This window comes from Scomber japonicus, chromosome 14 (assembly GCF_027409825.1).
Source record: "Scomber japonicus isolate fScoJap1 chromosome 14, fScoJap1.pri, whole genome shotgun sequence".
NCBI lineage: Eukaryota > Metazoa > Chordata > Actinopteri > Scombriformes > Scombridae > Scomber > Scomber japonicus.
Window position 1 is genome coordinate 4,821,915 of NC_070591.1, and position 20,177 is coordinate 4,842,091.

At 39.0% G+C, this 20,177-nt stretch overlaps 1 protein-coding gene across 1 annotated transcript in view; it reads right to left on the bottom strand.

Annotated features, from left to right (window-relative positions):
- The window catches only part of epas1b (endothelial PAS domain protein 1b), a 204,945-nt gene that overhangs the window by 22,144 nt on the left and 162,624 nt on the right, over positions 1-20,177 (bottom strand). The window contains exons 2-4 of the mRNA XM_053333691.1: positions 12,924-13,118; positions 4,624-4,789; positions 1,997-2,084 (exon numbers count right to left, since the gene is read on the bottom strand). Coding sequence (XP_053189666.1) covers positions 1,997-2,084; positions 4,624-4,789; positions 12,924-13,118 — 449 coding nt within the window. The remainder of the gene's footprint in view (positions 1-1,996; positions 2,085-4,623; positions 4,790-12,923; positions 13,119-20,177) is intronic.

A 20,177-nucleotide genomic window follows, 5' to 3' on the forward strand; every position in this document is an offset into this window, starting at 1 on the left:
CCTCAATGGACGCCATCTTGGCTCCGTAGCAGAAGGGGAGGGGCCACTTTTCAAACAGGAAATGACAGCCGAGGACGTTGTAACTACGGTGACCATCGCTGCGTTATATAAATGTGAATTATTCATGTGTATTTTTACACTAAGCATCACTATACTGTTGTTAGATATAAGCCATCAGTAGGTTTATCGGGTTAATTCATCAGCCCACACTCCTTATTTTAATGTTCTGGCTCCAAATAGAAAAGATGGCGCCGACTATAAGCTTCAAACTGGCTCCAATGCAAACCAATGGGTGCTATCAAACCTCGCTACGTCCATTTTTATACACAGTTTATCATCCAGAGCTGGAGTAAGATCACTCTCAGGAAATCTTAAACTAAACAAGATTATCTGGTTTCTGATTAGACAACTTAATTCACATAAATTACAATTTGGCTGGAATATAAGGTATCCCAACGTTAAGTCAACTAAGGAATGTAAATCAGATTGATTGCCGTCTCTGGAGATAGACAGACCCCGAAGCCAATCCCTGTCTGTGTTAATGTAGATTTATCTGGTCTTGTCTGGATCATTTAAATGCTTTCAGTTCGGTATCTTGTCAGCCATCAAGAGAGGTTAGTGCACATTCATGGTCCTCAGAGGAAAACACCAAATTACTCTAATAAGAGCTAGACTGAAAATGTCCTCTTTTGCCTCCAACAGGACATTTTGAACACATTTAGCATTTAATTATAACTTTTAACCTTCCTGTCGTCCTCCCGGGTCAAATTGACCCTGTCTGTTTTGACTGTTCCTTCTGTCCTTCCTCCCTCTTTCCTTCCTTCTGTCCTCCCTTCCTCCTTCTGTCCTTCCCTCCCTCCTTCCTTCCTTCTGTCCTCCCTTCCTCCCTCCTTCCTTCTTCCTCCATTCCTCCTTCTTTCCTTCCCTCCTTCCTTCCTTCCCTTCCTCCCTTCCGTCTTTCCTCTGTCCTTATTTCCTTCTTTATTTCTTCCTCTTTTCCTTCCTTCCTTCCTTCCTTCCTTCCTCCCTTCCGTCTTTCCTCTGTCCTTATTCCTTCTTTCCTTTCTTCCTCTTTTCCTTTCTCCCTCCCTCCTTCCTTCCTTACTTCTTCCTCCCTCCCTCCCTCCTTCCTTCCTTCCTTCTTCCCTCCCTTTCTCCCTCCTTTCCTTCCTTCTTCCTTCCTCCCTCCATTTCTCCTCCTGTCCTTCCTCCCTCCCTTCCTCCCCCCTTCCTTCCTTGACTCGAGGACAACAGGAGGGTTAAAAGGCCTTATATGACATAAATCTACTACATATCAGTTCATTCCTGAAGTCTACAGCTCCACAAATCCTCCTTAAGACAAAAGCTTTTGTATTATTGGCTCCCAGGTTATAAAATCAGCTTCTCAATGGAGGTCAACCTTATCTCAGAGCCTATTTTATTCATTTATTCTCTTTATTTAATAGTAAATGTTCCCTGATAAAGAACTTTGGTCCATTACATGGCATATTTTAAGAGACCATAAAAAGTCTAATAATACTGCAGTTACTATTGGCGGCAGGTATTGCGCAATATCGGCTAATTTGGAGGGAAATAAGGAAATAAGGAACTACACTGTTACTAAACATTCAGTATGATTTGTTTTATTATGTTGACAGGAAATGTAACACGGTTAGCATTACGTTTCCTTTTATATCTACTAGCTGCTCCTATTTAGTCATATATGGACATGAAGGGTTATAGTTTATGATATTTATGATCGATTGGGTAGATTGCCACGTGAATACAGTTCATGAGTGCATTTATTATTTTATGGGTTATATTTTAATGACATCATCATCATGACCATTGCTCTAGTTAAGTTCCCGACACAGTAGCTTTGTTTATAGGAAATCATTGCATCATGCAGGATTAAGATATATAGTGTGTTTGTGTGTGTAGTGGTGTAGGTGTGTAGGTGTGTAGGTGTGTGTGTGTGTATGTGTGTGTGTGTGTGTAGGTGAGACAAAGTGCTGACCAGTTGCTTTCAGGCTGAGGTTTTCTCGGATCTCTTCGTGGTCACATGGATGAGTGAAATCGAAGATGCTGTGACCGGTGAGCTCCACCTGGAAAATAAAAAAAATATGAATACATGTCAGTTCCCCTCCTCTCTCTCTCTCTCTCTCTCTGTCTCCCTATGTCTCTCTCTCTCTCTCTCTCTGTCTCCCTGTCTCTCTCTCTCTCTCTGTCTCCCTATGTCCTCTCTCTCTCTCTCTCTCTGTCTCTGTCTCCGTCTCCCTGTGTCTCTCTCTCTCTCTCTCTCTCTCTCTCTCTCTCTCTGTCTCCCTGTCTCTCTCTCTCTCTCTCTGTCTCCCTATGTCTCTCCTCTCTCTCTCTCTCTGTCTCCCTGTCTCTCTCTCTCTCCCTCTCTCTCTCTCTCTCTGTCTCCCTATGTCTCTCCCTCTCTCTCTCTCTGTCTCCCTGTCTCTCTCTCTCTCCCTCTCTCTCTCTCTCTCTGTCTCCCTATGTCTCTCTCTCTCTCTCTCTCTCTCTCTGTCTCTCTCTCTCTCTGTCTCCCTATGTCTCTCTCTCTCTCTCTCTGTCTCTCTCTCCTTCTCGCTCTCTCTCTCTCTCTCTCTGTCTCCCTATGTCTCTCTCTCCTGCTCTCTCCCTATGTCTCTCTCTCTCTCTCTCTCTCTCTCTCTCTCTCTCTCTCTCTCTCTCTCTCTCTCTCTCTCTCTCTCTCTCTCTCTCTCTCTCTGTCTCTCTCTGTCTCTCTCTCCCCTCTCTCTCCCCCCTCTCCCTCTCTCTCTCCCTCTCTCCCTCCCTCTCTCTCTGCACGTTCGACATGTACTGTAGTGTTTCTCATGTCGGCCAGCAGCAACAGTGTTTTGTTTGGGATAAACAGAAGCAGAGGAAAAGGGTTAGGGAGTGTGAGCGATGGCAGCCACAGGGGATCGAACAAATAGAACAAAAAAACTACTTCACCACAAGACAAATAACGGACTTATCAATGCCGGCCGCTGATGTAAAAATCAACAACGGCAAACAACAAAGAAGAAGAGACCTTGCTCAACAATTTAAAGTCCATTTCTTGCCCCCCCCCCCCCCCCCATCCCCCCTTTTCTCTTTTTTTGGGTGATTTGCTTTGACAGTAAATAGAGAAAGTGCTGAGTGTGTGTAGAGTTGAAGCCGCAGAGTCTGGACTGAACACACACTGCTGCTGGCATGAGAGGTATTTCACACAAATACAACAGACTGGTCTGACTGACAGTTTACATGCACGTCTCCGTCTGACTGACTGACTTACTGACTGACTGACTGACTGACTTACTGATAGACTTACTTACTGACTGACTGACTGATAGACTTACTGACTGATTGACTGACTGACTGTCTGACTGACTGACTGACTGTCTGATAGACTGAGTGACTGACTGTCTCACTGTCTGACTCACTGACTGACGGACTGATAGACTTACTGACTTACTGACTGACTGACTGTCTATCTGACTGACTGACTGACTATCTGACTGACTGACTGACTGACTCACTGACTGACGGACTGATAGACTTACTGACTTACTGACTATCTGACTGACTGACTGATAGACTTACTGTCTATCTGACTGACTGTCTGACTGACTGACTGACTGACTGACTGACTGACTGTCTGTCTGACTGACTGACTGACTGACTGACTGACTGATTGTCTGATTGACTGACTGTCTCACTGTCTATCTGACTGTCTGACTGACTGACTGTCTGATTGACTGACTGTCTGTCTGGCTGAGGTTTTTCCATTATAATTCATCTGATTAAAATAACTTAATATCAATTTAGAATAGTATATCTAACTGCACCATCAGTCTTGCACATTAAGCATACTTATGTGCAATGCTTATAACTATTAGCTTCTAACTTCTCACTTTTTGTATATCTGAGTTTACATTTGAATTCATGTGTAGTTTTCCTCCCAATTTTTAAATATCTTTATCCCTGCCTGCTCTGTCCTCGTTGTGTCTTCTGCACGTGGACTCGTGCTGCTGTAGCTCCTGTTTTCTCCTCCGGGATCAATTAAGTGTCTTATTTTATTTCTATACCTTCGATAATGACAATCTGCACATCACAGCTTCATTTAAATCCATAATGCTGCTGTTATTATTTAACTATAAAATTAGATTATATTAATGTTTTAATGCTTTTTTACCAAGTGTGGTGCTTCAGGTGTATTTATTATACCTTGTTTTTATATTAAATACTTTTTATTTAATGCTGTTTTATCTCTTTATGTACAGTCTGGGTTGGTTTTTAACTTTCTCTTTTTCCTGTTTTTCATAATTTGTGAGTATGGTTCGTCAAATGAAACCAAATTAACAAAAAGTTTTCAGATTAAAGGGCCAAAGATTTAATGTTTTATCAGCAGATTTTATACCATAGTGATCATAATATATTGTATAAAGCCTTTTATTCCTTTTGAACTTTCACCATGAAGATCAAACCAAAATTCAATGCTTCAGTGCTTCATGTCTACATTATAAAACTCTACATGGAAAGTGTGAAAGTGTGAAAGTGTGAGTGTGTGCAGCATTTTAAACCACACGGCCCCTCTGCACGTGTCCACCACCTCTTTCTATTCTCGGAGCTGCTTTAATGGCCGTGTACCTGCGTGAGCCCCATGAATTTGTTGATGTTCTCGGACAGGAAGATCATGTCGCCGTCAGACGTTACCACGGTGATGAAGCCCTCCAGAGACTTCAGGTACAGACTGTCCATCTGTTCTTCCTCGTCGACGTCGCTGCTGCTGCTGCTGCTGCTGCTGTTGTTGTTGCTGCTATTGTTGTTGCTGCTGCTGCTGCTGCTGCCTGGATGGAGAGAGAGAGAGAGAAAGAGGAAGGTTTTACTCACTAACTCTTTCACTCCTTGTACAGTACGCTGATTATACATGTGTTTCTGTGTGTGTGTGTGTGTGTGTGTGTGTGTGTGTGTGTGTGTTTCTTTCTGTGTGTGTGTGTGTGTGTGTGTGTTGTTTTCCTTCTTGAGGCTTTGGGCTCAGGGCCAAAACAAACCAGTGCAGCTTCTTCCTGCGTCTCAGACCACTCCCGAGCCCCGACCCTGACAAATTACAACCCCAAACTACACAAGCGTTCATAATAGCTGGAGCCACTAACCCCTTTTTTTTTTTTTTTTTTTTGGTTTCGGAGAGTAACTTACACATTATGTTCAAATATGTACAGTACAGTTTCCAAACATTTACACAGTGGACTCCAGTGTGTCTCGCTGGACGGCTAATTGATACAAAAAACACAGCGAGCGCCTAACTGGCCCCGGCTCAAGTGTGTGTGTGTGTGTGTGTGTGTGTGTTAATATGTGTGTGTGTGTGTGTGTGTGTGTGTGTGTGTGTGGCTTCACGCTGAACAAAGCCCAGTAGTCGATGGGAAGTTGCAATTCCTCCAGTGCTTCCCTGAGATAAGAGAGGCCAGTTTTCTCAAAGCTCCCCCCCCCCACCCACCCCCCCAAGACGAGGGCCTGGGACTTGAGTTTGGAGCGCGGCCCAAATATCTGTAACCCCCCATGAGAGGAGCGCGGGTGCTTTTCTCATGGGCCTCGGGGAGAGACTCTCGGGGACCGGCTGCACCTTTGGCCTAAATACTTAGCTGTGATTACCATCATCATTTGGACCGGTTGCACTTTGGTTACGCAACGGTCCTCCTTTTGAGAATAATGGGGTGCAGGAACAAGTGTTTAGTGATAAGGTCAGCTGTTGTGTTTTTTTTGGATAATCGCGTCTTCTCTATTTTCTGATATTTGCTGAGTCGGCGTATTGGACGGACGGGTCAAATGAGAGATTCATTGGGGGTTTTTAATCTTTTGCTCCTTCTTTTTTTTTGTTCCTGTCAGTTTGTAATGACATCTTTTCCTGAGTCTGTTTCTTGTTAAAAGCATCAAAAGAGACAAATGTCAGGGTCGCCATCAACGGCATCAGAGGAAACCCTGTTAACGTCATCTACTCTCTGATCTCAGAGGGGTTTGCACTTTATTTTGAAATTCGTGATAAAAAGGATAAAAGAAGCAATGTTAAGGTTAAGGTTTTGCTCTTTATCATCGTTCCTCTTGTTCATACTGACCATTAGAAGATCTTTAGTATAGGGTGAGGGTGAGAGAGGGAGGGAGGGAGGGAGGGAGGGAGAGAGAGGGAGAGAGAGAGAGAGAGACATAGGGAGAGAGAGAGAGAGAGACACAGAGAGAGAGAGACACAGAGAGAGAGAGACATAGAGAGAGAGAGAGAGAGACATAGAGAGAGAGAGAGACAGAGAGAGAGAGAGAGAGAGACATAGAGAGAGAGAGAGACATAGAGAGAGAGAGACATAGAGAGAGAGACATAGGGAGAGAGAGAGAGAGAGAAAGAGAGACATAGGGAGAGACATAGGGAGAGAGACATAGGGAGAGAGACAGACAGAGACAGGGAGAGAGAGAGAGAGGAATATAAGTGATCATGGGACAAAATCCACAGTCCACATTACATGAAGGCATCTATGAGTCATATCCATAAAGACAATAGTGCCCTGAGATAACCTCTGCTGTGATTTGACACAATTAAAAAATCAAGTGGACATTTATAGTAGTAGTGTCTTTATAGTAGAAAAAATAAATCCCTTTCTCTGTGTTGACTCATTAATCAGCTACAGTGGAAGTATATACTCACAATAAGACTTAAATATGACATAATGTGTTCAGTTTCACTTCTGACTGAGAAAGGCTGTTTCCTTAAGTTTCAAGTCTTATGCTTACATAAGAGTACTTAACATTACATTCACTTACTGTATCTCTAATAGAGACGCAGCTCTGACTCTGGACCAGCGGTATTATAGTTTTTAAATGTTCTTTAGTTTTTATTTTTCTTTAGTTTTTCAGTTTGCTTTTATATTTCAGTTTAGTTTTAGTGAGTTCAACAAGTGATTTAGTAGTTTTATTTTGGTTTTATTTTGAAGGAATTGACTAGTTTTAGTTTGGTTTTATTTTGAAGGAATTGACTAGTTTCAGTTTAGTTTTATTTTGAAGGAATTGACTAGTTTTATTTCGGTTTTATTTTGAAGGAATTGACTAGTTTTATTTCGTTTTATTTTGAAGGAATTGACTAGTTTTATTTCGGTTTTATTTTGAAGGAATTAACTAGTTTCAGTTTAGTTTTATTTTGAAGGAATTGACTAGTTTTATTTCGGTTTTACTTTGAAGGAATTGACTAGTTTTATTTTGTTTTTATTTTGAAGGAATTGATTAGTTTTATTTCGGTTTTATTTTGAAGGAATTGACTAGTTTTAGTTTGAGTTTTTTTAAGGTTTATTTTTATTATTTCAGTTTAGTTTTAGTTAGTTCAACAAATGATTAAGTAGTTTTATTTTTATTTTGAAGGAATTGACTAGTTTTAGTTTTGACTTTTGTTGTGATTTGACGCTGTATAAATAAAGATTGATTGAATGTTTTTCAGGTATTTGGAGGAAAGTCTTGATTTATAGAAACATGATGAAATAATGCATGACACCAAATATGGTTTACCATTATCATATTGATATAGTCACATAGAGCTTAAATCAAAAGCAAAACTTTAAATGATCTGTAACAATGAAAATGAATCTGACTGTACTGTAGCTGTAATTCTGTTTCATTATAAATCATTTAGCATTGTTCATTATAGTTTTTATTTTACTTTTCATTTCTATTTTTATTCCAGTTAACAAAATGACTGTTTCACTGCTGGTTTTAGTTTTACTCTTACTTTTTATTAACCCTCGTGTCGTCCTCCCGGGTCAAATTGACCCCATCCGTTTTGACTGTTCCTTCTTTTCTCCCTTCCTTCTTCCTTCCTTCCTTTATTCCTTCTTTCCTCTGTCTTTTCCTTCCTCCCTCCCCCCTTTCCTTTCCTTTCTTTTCCTTCCTTCTGTCCTTCCTTCCTTCTTCCTTCCTCCCTTCCTTCTTTCCTTCATCCTTTCCTTCCTCCCTCTTCCTTCCTCCCTTACTTCTTTCCTCCGTCCTTCCTTCTTCCTCCCTCCTGTCCTTCCTTCCTTCCTCCCTCCATCCTTTCCTTCCTCCCTCTTTTCCTTCCTTCTTCTTCCCTCCTTTCCTTCCTTCTTTCCCTCCGTCCTTCCTTCTTTTCTCCCTCCTTCCTCTCTCCCTCCATCCTTCCTTCTTTTCTCCCTTCTTCCTCCCCTCCCTCCTTTTCTTCCTTTCTTCCTCCTTTCCTTCCTTCTTTCCTCCTTCCTTCCTTGACTCGAGGACAACAGGAGGGTTAAAGCATAACAACGCTCCTTTAGACTCTAAAACAGCAAATATGCATGTTTCAATTTAGCTCTAAACGTGCATATGTGTGTGTTCATGTTTTATATTTCAGAGTGTGTTCATGTTTTATATTTCATAAATATATATATGTGACTATATCAATATGATAATGGTAAACCATATTTGGTGTCATGCATTATTTCGTCATGTTTCTATAAATCAAGACTTTCCTCCAAATACCTGAAAAATCATTCAATCAATCTTTATTTATACAGCGTCAAATCACAACAAAAGTCAAAACTAAAACTAGTCAATTCCTCAATATAAAAATAAAACTACTTAATCAGTTGTTAAACTAACTAAAACTTAACTGAAATAATAAAAATAAACCTTAAAAAAACTGAAACTAAAACTAGTCAATTCCTTCAAAATAAAACTGAAATAAAACTAGTCAATTCCTTCAAAATAAAACCGAAATAAAACTAGTCAATTCCTTCAAAATAAAACCGAAATAAAACTAGTCAATTCCTTCAAAATAAAACTGAAATAAAACTAGTCAATTCCTTCAAAATAAAACCGAAATAAAACTAGTCAATTCCTTCAAAATAAAACCGAAATAAAACTAGTCAATTCCTTCAAAATAAAACCGAAATAAAACTAGTCAATTCCTTCAAAATAAAACCGAAATAAAACTGGTCAATTCCTTCAAAATAAAACTGAAATAAAACTAGTCAATTCCTTCAAATAAACCGAAATAAAACTAATCAATTCCTTCAAAATAAAACTGAAATAAAACTAGTCAATTCCTTCAAATAAAACTGAAATAAAACTAGTCAAATCCTTCAAAATAAAACCGAAATAAAACTAGTCAATTCCTTCAAAATAAAACCGAAATAAAACTAGTCATAACAACGCTCCTTTAGACACTAAAACAGCAAATATGCATGTTTCAATTTAGCTCTAAACGTGCATATTTTAGCCTCTCTGCAGAATAATTGACAGAGTGTGTTCATGTTTTATATTTCCAGAGTGTGTTTTCTATCTAAGCTGAGTCAAATATGAACCAATCAGTGAGAAATACAGGTTTGAGTACTTCCCCCAATCAGTACATCAGTGTTCTCCTGACTCCGACTGAGGAGCCTCTTTTACGTAACGGAGGTGCTGCACATGTGCTTACAGTGTGTGTGTGTGTGTGTGTGTGTGTGTGGTGTGTGTGTGTGTGTGTGTGTGTGTGTGTGTGTGTGTGTGTGTGTGTGTGTGTGTGTGTGTGCCAGCATGTTTGGCGCCAAGGCAGTCGGGTGTTATGGCTAGCAGGAGTGATGCCAGCACCAGCCGGACGATGGGCAGAGCTCCTTGTTTCCTCTCCAATCTCTCCTTCCATCACAGAGCAATCAGACGGGCCTGATAACGCTCAATCTGCTGCTGCATCTCACGGATCCCCCCCCCCCCCCCCCCCGGCCTCCCCCCCCCTCCTCCTCCTCCTCCTCCTCCCTGTCCTCCTCTCCTCCTCCTCCTCCCTCCCTCCTCTCATCCACTGCTTTCCTACCCTCATTACCTTTACTCCTCCTCCTCCTCCTCCTCCTCTTCGTTCTCTTCATGTTTTCTTCTTTCCACCCTCTCCTCTCTTTCTTAGACTCACTGACCTCTTCCTTCTTCTTCTTCTTCTTCTTCTTCTCCTTCTTCTTCTTCTTCTTCTTCTTCTTCTTCTTCTTCTTCTTCTTCTTCTTCTCCTCTCAAAGTCTTATCTACCTTCATCCTTACTCCTATTTTTTTTACTTTCTCCCCCTCGTAAACTCCTTCACCTGCAAGTTATGTGTTTTTTTTCCAGGAATCTAAACTCCCTGTTTTCTTCTTCTTCTTCTTCTTCTTCTTCTTCTTCTATGAATTTAAAGGTTGATTTCACCCAAATGACTCATCGACACTCTCAGTAGGCTTCCTCTTGATATCACTCACTGACCTCTTCCTTCTTCTTCTTCTTCTTCTCTCAAAATCTTAGTCTTATCTACCTTCATCCTTATTCCTATTTTTTTTTTACTTTCTCCCCCTCATAAACTCCTTCACCTGCAACTTCTGTGATGTTTTCCAGGAATCTAAACTCCCTGTTTTTCTTCTTGTTGTTCCTGTTGATCTTTTTTCCTTGGTGTTCAGTCCCAGCTAGGCGAGAATCCTTGGCTTCTTACTTTTTATTTTTTACTCTTTATTATTAGTTTTTATTCTAATTTTAGTGTTTTAAATTGAGCTCTTACTATTCCTTTATTGTTTTTTATTTATTATTATATTTGTGTATGGTTATATTGTATTTTAATAACTTTGCAGCACTTTGGTTCAACTGAGGTTGTTTTTAAATGTGCTTTATAAATAAAAACTTCTTCTTCTTCTTCTTCTTCTTCTATGAATTTAAAGGTTGATTTCACCCAAATGACTTATCGACACTCTCAGTAGGCTTCCTCTTGATATCAATCATCAACTTCCACCAGTACCAGTTTATTTTTAAAATACATTAATTTAAACTATCTTCATTTTAGTTCCTCATACTTTAAATTCATCCAGTAAGACACTCTGTTCAGATCCTCTTTATCGTCCCATTTATACCTAAGGAAGTTAATGTCTCAGGTCTTCTTCTGATATTAACTTTCTATCATTTTGGCTTATTCATAAAGTGTTTGGTGAGGTTATCTTAATGTAATACATTTGTAGATTTCCCTGAACATCTGACCATCTTGTACTTTGTTTCAGAAAAAGTTCCTCCTTGAGTTTTTCCGACGTGACTCAGCAGCTCTTTGAGAGACGCAGCGAGACGTGGTTGAACCTCAGCGTGTTGGGTGGAGGCACGTTCCTGCCGCTCGTATCTACAAATCTAGGAACATGAAACTGAAACTAGAAGCTGCATGACGAGGAGATACTACTGTGGGGTAAGCAAGAAAACAGAAAACATGTATCTTTTTTTTTTTTTTTTTTTTACATTGTAAGTTGTTTTCCTGGATATTTTGTCTATACACTGAGTCTGTTTTATTTAAAGTAACATAACTTTATCACGGAGAGACAAGCTGAGACAAACAGCTGCAAGAGTTGACGTGATGCTTTTATATAATATATCTCATTTATGTTGCAATTTAAACTGAATTATGAATACTTTTAGTGACTTTCATGCATGCATATCTTCAATTAAAAGGCACAAAAATGAGCTAAATAGGTTAAAAATCACTTTGCAGAAAATATAAATGATGCTTTTATGTAATATATCTCATTTATGTTGCATTTTATACTGCATTAGTAGTATTTTCAGTGACTTACATGCATGCATATGTTAATTAAAATGCACAAAAATGAGCTAAATAGGTTAAAAATCACTTTGCAGAAATATAAATGATGCTTTTATGTAATATATCTCATTTACGTTGCAATTTAAACTGCATTTTAAGTATTTTCAGTGACTTACATGCATGAAAAAAGGCATAAAAATGAGCTTAATAAGTTAAAAATCACTTTGCAGAAAATTTTAATAGCTAAATCTGCTTCATGTGTGTGTATAAAAGAATGAATCTACATTTTTTGCAAGCCTATGGTGTTCTGCAGTAATAGTTTGATGCTTATCACTAAAAGATGTGTACATTTTTTTATTGTGATATGGGCTCCTGGTAGCTTTATAGTGTGTTAGATTAAAAAACACTGATAAGTTAGAGAGCTGAAAAACAGGATGTGGAGAAAAGGAGAGTTTCAATTGTGCTAAATAAAAACAAAAATGATAAAAAAAAATGAACCTGAACTCTACAGATGTATTTCATGTATATAACTGTAGTTTGTTTTTTGTCATTTTTAACTTGTTCTGTTTCAAATTTCAAAATAAAAGCGTCATACAGTATTTGAGCCACACGTGCTGCAGGAAAGCTTTTTTTAAATAAATATATAAAGGGATGATTTATTCGTTGACTCATTGATTAGACTCAATAAATCAAAAGAAATAGGAAGTAGCTGTCACGGTTGTTTAAGGAAACGCTGGTTGTATGTTTATAACCATTTTCCCCTCCAAACAAGAACAGAGCACATGTGGACTATTGTGCGATGCCTTCAAAAGTTACATAAGAAATGAATGATGTCAGATTACAATGACAGTTGTGGGGTAAATATTTAGAGATAAAATTAACCTCTCATTAATCTCTATCAGTAAAAAAATGTGATGTGTGTCTGACTTGCAGCTAAAAATATACAGAGTTTAATGTGAATTCATTTTAAATTGAAGGTTTAACTACAGAATAAAAGAGGTTTGACTTAATAATGGCTAGATATATTGGGTTAAATCATCTTCCCTGCATACCTTATAATCTTTTTCATAGCTATATTAAAAGAAAGAGATCTTTTTAAAAGCTGTATTGTGACCGAGTTGACCGCTGCTGATGTTGCTGCTGGCTGTTTAACTTTGTTGTTCTCTGATCTCATTTCGAGACACGGCGGAGGAATTCCCGAACAATAGGTCTTGTTTCTTTGTCGAGCTTCCTCTGTTTCTAAATTTAAAAAAAGACAGGAGGAAGGAGGAGAGAGGTGCAAAGAAAGGGGGGCCAACAAATACCTTCCTTATACCTCACTGGACAATTAGTCTGTCTCCATATCACGTCAAAGATTGTTGTTAATAGAAACCACGATCATGCATGCATATGTTCCTCTCCTGTGTGCGGTGGAGGGAAATGTACGTGCCTGTGGCGAGTATCTTGCGTAAGCGCAGGAAGCTGATGGCGAGCCTCATGATGGAGGCCTTGTCCAGGTGAGAGCTGACGCTGTAAGGTAAAGGCAGCTGATGAGCCAGCTCGTAGAAAACCTCCGTCTCTTTGCTGCGTCTGCAACGAGCCGCATCTCGAGACTTCTCCTTACGGCGCTCCGAGCTGCTCCTGCACAGAAAACACAGACAAGAGGAGGGACGGTTACACTTTTCAGTTTGTTATAAGACATTTAAAAAGCAGCTGGCAGTTTCATACTTTCAATCCTGCTTCCAATAAACCTTTATTTTTTTTGTTCAGTGGTTGATGGCGCTTCAAGACTGTGTAAAGTGAATTCAGACATTTTCTTCTAAACACATTAAATAGGTCATAAATGTATTTCTAAAAAAGGTGTGAAAAGCATTTCAACCATTTAGATTTGAATTGTGGAGCTAGGCTTCACAAACTGTGTTTCAACATTTCTGTGTTCAGGATTTAGTGATTAGCATAAACCCGCCCCTGCTGCTGTAGAGGTAGAAATACATTCAGCACACACTACTACTACTACTACAGTCTACAGTTAGCCAGTTAGCCGCCGAGCTAGCAGCCGAGTTAGCCACCGAGCTATCAGCCAAAATAGCCGCCGAGCTAACCACCGAGCTAGCAACTGAGCTAGCAGCCGAGCTAGCAGCTGAATTAGCAGCCGAGCTAGCAGCCGAGTTAGCCGCCGAGCTAGCCTAATTTCATATATTTGGCAATTTTATGAACCATTCAAATTTGGCAGGGTGGTTAACAACACACTTTTCTGTGGTATGTCAAACTCAGAACACATATTTATTCTTACTTTACACTGACTTTAAACAATTTATTATTAGTTATTCCTGTGTGAATGCCTTCAGTGTGTTAAAGCTCTCCTGGTTCAACAGAGCACAGAAACTGCTGTTGGCAACAGAGCGAGGACGACCCAGACATCATAGATCTGCACCATGTGATTAAACATCCAGCGAGTGTGACCGTCCACAGCTTCACAGTTTGTTTCACTCACAAGATAAAAACACAATAAGCTTTTTTAATATAATATAATATAGTGTTGTTATCTCGGAAGCTGCCAAGTCACACTGGAGCTGTGAACTAGTTAATTAAGCAACGATTCAATGAGAAATCTGATGGCAACAACAACAACAGACTGCAGAAAGAAAATGATTATATAAAAATATTCTCCATAACACATTGGCATTTTAACTTTTTAACTTTTATTATGTTATATGATGCTTATATCTTCACTTCAACAAACCCATGTGGCATTTCTATAAGGAATCCAGAGTGCAATTTGATCATTTCTGTGTAAGTTTTGAATCAATAATTAACTTAATTTCTGTCTTTTTGATTATAAACTAACTTTAAACATGAAGATTTATATTAAGACAGTAATATAATGTGTTTTAACCAGATTTCAGGGTATAAACACAGCCTTATATTTTGCACAAACTGTCCATAAATGACATTATATTTGCCTTATTTTAATGTTTTTTTTGTGCTTTAGTTGATGACAGAGTTTAACCCTCGGCTCACATGCTCGGAGAGGCTCAAGGCTCATTTACTGTAACGTCAGCTGCTTCTGATTCACAACCGAAAAGAAGAAGAAGAAGAAGAAGAAGAAGAAGAAGAAGAAGAAGAAGAAGAAGAAGAAGAAGAAGAAGAAGAAGAAGAAGAAGAAGAAGAAGAAGAAGAAGAAGAAGAAGAAGAAGAAGAAGAAGAAGAAGAAGAAGAAGAAGAAGAAGAAGAAGAAGAAGAAGAAGAAGAAGAAGAAGAAGAAGAAGAAGAAGAAGAAGAAGATTTTTGGACGTTTGTTCTAATGTCTGTCACTCTGAGGAGGAAGGATGGGGGGATGGGGGGATGGGGGGGTTCCTCTCATCTCTGTCTGAGATGTGGGAGGAAGTCAGTCGTGTGGTTTTAAACTGTTTTTTGATCAGGTTGGTTTAAAGTTGCCTAACGTTATCGCTCACGTGTGCTGTACAGATAGAAATCTCATGAAGAGTAACAGATAGAAATACAGAAAGGAAGAAAAGAGAGGGAGGAGACAGATTGATTAATATGAAGGTAAGAGATGCATAACCCCCCAAACTTTACCCTAATCTAAACCCAATATACACCTTAAAACACCTGTTAACCCTCACACAGCCTTTAAAGACGTGAAGATCGGAGATTGGACAAAATATTCTCATTTAAAATTGTTAAAACACCAATAAAACATTCAAAAGGCAAATAATGACCTAATTAAAACAAAGCAAGTGCAGCAATTACTTAATTAATTGATTGATTGATGGCAAATTGATCATGAACTCAATTAATAGAAATTGATCAAAAATACTAAACTTCTCTGATTCAAGCTTCTTAAATATAAATATATCTTCTGGTTTCTTTTGTCTTCTATTAGAATAAACTGGATATAATTGAGTTGTGGACTTTAGTTGGTTTCGTTAGTTGTGATCTTCACCATTTTATAGCCCAAATGAACAAATACAAATTAAATGTTATGTATTAAATGTAGTCTAAACACATGATAAACCTAGAATATATATAATTAATAAGACTATGGGATTAAACTAGGAAACATATATCAATGGGGTTAAAGGTTAAAACACAACTGTTGTATTTATACAGTGCTATTTAATGTGTTCAATCCACCTGTTCAATCTGGTTTTAGTTTTAATAAATCATTAACTTTACACAATCATTAATATTCACTGAAGCATCTGTTGAATGTGATTATTCTCTGGTTTCCTTATTCTCTGGTTTCCAGTCAAACCAGCTGCTCAACACTGACTGCTGATGACGCTCCACATGTGACGGTGACGGTGACAGGCTTTTTGTTTTTTTTAATAAACACCAATTTGTCTTTAAAAAGAAACCTCGAAGTGGAGAAACTGCTTAAAAGATGTGAAAACAGGTGATTATGTTCATTTCCTTTCTTTCAGAGCTGTAATCCATAAAAGCTGTTTTTCTCCCTCTCGCATATCGCTCCGTAACAAAATACTGTTTACATACATTTAAAAAGAAAAAAGCACACACACAGACACACAGACACACACACACACACACACACACACACACACACACACACACACAGCAGGAGCAGCACTAGAAGCCATATTAGGGAATCATACATGAGGGTTTGGCTTAATCTGGGTTTTGTCTCACGCTCACATTTTAAAGTCTTAACATGTTTTTCACTTTGCTTCTATACTGCACATCTTCTCTTCTACACACACACACACACACACACACACACACACACACACACACACAGGGGAGGAAAATATATCACATTGGGGCCCCACCACCTCATACAGGTCACACCAATCATGCACAGTAGGCTTGCAACTCTCTTATAGTCCAATACTAACTACAACAGGGGTGTCAAACATGCGGCCCGTGGGCCAGATCTGGCCCGCCGAGGGGTCCAATCCGGCCCACTTTCCTTATTCCTCACTTCCTTAGATCTTCCCTTCCTTTCTTCCTGTCTTCTTTTTCTTCCTTCCTTCCTTCCATCTTTCCTTCCTACCTTCCTTCCTTCCTTCCGTCCCTCCTTCCTTCCTTCCTTCCTTCCTTCCGTCCCTCCTTCCTTCCTTCCTTCCTTCCTTCCATCTTTCCTTCCTACCTTCCTACTTTCCTTCCGTCCCTCCTTCCTTCCTTCCTTCCTTCCTTCCTTCCTTCCTTCCTTCCTTCCTTCCTTCCTTCCTTCCTTCCTTCCTTCCTTCCTTCCTTCCTTCCATCTTTCCTTCCTACCTTCCTACCTTCCTTCCGTCCCTCCTTCCTTCCTTCCTTCCTTCCTTCCTTCCTTCCTTCCTTCCTTCCATCTTTCCTTCCTACCTTCCTTCCTTCCTTCCCTTCCTTCCTTAAGCCTATTTGTCTTATCTACGTATTAAAACCATGATTAATTATCTTTATTCCTGATTAATGATGCATCTCACATGTAATCACAGTAAATATCTAGCCATTAAAGTATTTAGTGATTCTGGAGATCTCTCCCTTCCTTTCCTCCCTCCCTCTTGTCCTTCCTTCCCCCCTTCTTCCTCCCTCCTTTCCTTCCTTCTATCTCCTTTCCTACCTCCCTCCTTTCCCTTCCTTCTTCCTCCCTCATTTCCTCCCTTATTCCTCACTCCTTTCCTTCCTTCTTCCTCCCTCCCTTCCTTCCTACCTCCCTTCTTCCACCCTCATTTCCTCCCTTATTCCTCACTCCTTTCCTTTCTCCCTTCCTTCCTTCCTTCTTCCTCCCTCCCTCCTTTCGTGGAATTATTTCCACTATATTATTATTCTATTGATTTAAGTAAAAAAAAAAAAGAATGAATAAATAACTTTCCATGTAAATGTAAAGTTGGGAATAAAGCTTTTTTTCTTCCAGCATTTATCTCCATCCTCTAATCTCTAAACACTCTGTTAAAGACTCAACAGCCAAGACAAACATGCTAATATAGTTTCATATTACATGCATAACAACTCTAATCTGTCTCCATATAAACGTCAAAAAACATTTTCTCCCATATAACGTTAAAATATCCAGATCTAAAATTTAGCCGGAGCTATAAAAAAAAAGAAAAAGAAATGAGCTCCACTAACAACCCCGAGCAGTAAAATATATCATCAGACTCATTTTCACATCTCCGCTTTGGCCACATTTCTATTTCCAAGGACCTCAGAAGCAACTGCGAGGCTGTTTATCTGTCGTCAAGACATAAAAACAAACACGTGTTAACAGAATAAAAGCCAGTCAGTAAACGCCTCATAAAGACTTCACGAGTCCCACGAGGATGATTTAAGAGTTGGAGCTTTTTGAAGTGATACGAGAGCTTTTTAAACTTGTGATGAGTCTGCAGGCAGAAACCACAACATGATGGTGATGATGTGTGTGATGTGTTTCTCTTGCCCTGCTGAACTCTAGATACCCTTCCTACTGTGGTGATATGATGCAGGTTATCATAGTGGATCACATCTGCATCAAAACCTGCACCACAACAAAAAAAATGGTGCCAAGAACAAAAAAAAAGAAAAAAGGGGCGATCATTTTAGCAATAAAACAAAACAAAACAGGAAGTTAAGTGTTGTGCAAATCAACACTCATGCAGCCACAGTGTAGATGATCAATGCTGTGGTTGAGAGTTGAAAACAAATAACTAATGAAACACTGAGCGGCTCAAGTTTAAAACAAAATGAAGCAAATTGCAAAGAAAAAGAAGAAAACCAGCCAAAACCACCTTTAACAAATGTGTGAAAAGAGAGAAATCTCTTATAGGGATTTTACATTAAACCTAAAAACACCTGCAGCTCTCTAAAAAGACACCAGCCAGAAGTTAACAGTGTGTGTTTAGTGTATTTTCTTAAATGCAACTTACACATTTTGGAAGGAAAAGTTAAAAGGACCTAGATCACTAGATCACCTAGATTTACTGTTTTGTTTGTTTTTCGGCGTAAATTGGGGCCCGAAGGCAAGTTTGAAAAATTATAAAAATTTGAGGGGTGTTGAGTTAGAAAGAAGTGACTTTACCAGACTGTTGAGATGCATTATGGGTAATGTAGGCACCAGGTTTGCATGGAATGGAATAAAGAAACCGTGTTGATTTCATTACTTCTTTAAAGTGTCCATAAAGAGTCAAACAACGTTATAAAACTGCAGACTTCTTTAGCTGAGCTGTTGGAGTGGCTGAGTTGCATTATGGGTAATGTAGGCACCAAGTTTGAGTGGAATAAAGAAACTCTGTTGACTTTATTACTTCTTTAAAATGTCCATAAAGAGTCAAACAACTTGAATAAATGAACTTGCATTAACCTCTGTAGCTGAGCTGTTGGGGGGGTCGAGTTGCATTATGGGTAATGTAGGCACCAGGTTTGCATGAAATGGAATAAAGACACTGTGTTGACTTTGTTACTTCTTTAAAGTGTCCATAAAGTCCAACAATGTTACAAAAGTGCAACATATGAATAAATTAACTTGCATTAACCTCTTTAGCTGAGCTGTTGGGGGGGCTGAGTTGCATTATGGGTAATGTAGGCACCACATTTTCTTCATTAATGTTAATATCTTTTTGCAATATGTGAATAAATTGACTTGCAATGTTAAATCTGCAGAGTTATTTTAACGAAACCATTAAGAAAACTATGATTCAAGCTTTGCTTTCCAGGAGTGGATATTAATATTTAATGCTCCAAGCAATAAATGCAACAATTAGTCAATTAATCAATTAGCTGTGATTGAGAGTAAATTGATATCTAATAGTTTTGAGTCATTTTTTAAAGACAGAAATACTCAAATCTTCTAGTTCCAACTTGTTAAACGTGAATATTTCTAGTCCTCTGTGACAGTAAAGTAAAAAAGCTTTAGGCTGTGTGCTGCTGGTCGAGACAAACCAAGACATGTTAAAGCTGCAGCATGGTGAACTTTAAGGACCGCAGCTAATCGAGTGAATAATCAAAAACGATGAACGGATAATAAAAAATAATTGGCGGTTGCAAGTCTTGGCAACATGTTGGTATAATTAAGGTCTTAAGAGGTAAAGAGAAATGTTTTCAAACTTTAAGACTCTTTAAGTGTGTGTGTGTGTGTGTGTGTGTGTGTGTGTGTGTGTGTGTGTGTGTGTGTGTGTGTGTGTGTTTGTGAATGTGTACACTTGCTGAGGCCAAGTTTAAATTGAATTTGAGCCAGTATGCCAGCACTTTATTCACTCAATCCAACAATACACTTCATCACTGCCAACATTAACAAAAAACACACTCTCTCTCTCACACACACACACACACACACACACACACACACACACACACACACACACACACACACACACACACACAGAGTTTGTTTTCTGGGATTTTGAAGCCCATACAAAGACAGGGAGGCCATGTTCTAAAATAGGCCGACATGTTCTCTTGTTCTCTTTGATGCCCTCCGTACCTCCCGCTCTGCTCCACCTTACAGCTCCGACCAGGAAACCAGAACACCTGAAACAATCCTGAGCCTCTCTAGTCTCTAAGCAAGCTGCTCCACAATCAAAATGTACTTTCTGACATTATATAAAAAAGGGATTATTAGTGATATTAACAGGCATTAAATCTTCACATCATCTTCTTGTCTCTAGAGGATTAATAGTTGGAAGAGATTTTAGTATCTTAGCCAAAAAGTTATAAATCATTAAATAAAGCTTCTTGTTTAATTATCTAAGTGTTTGCCAGGATCAGTATTGTTTTACACACCACCAA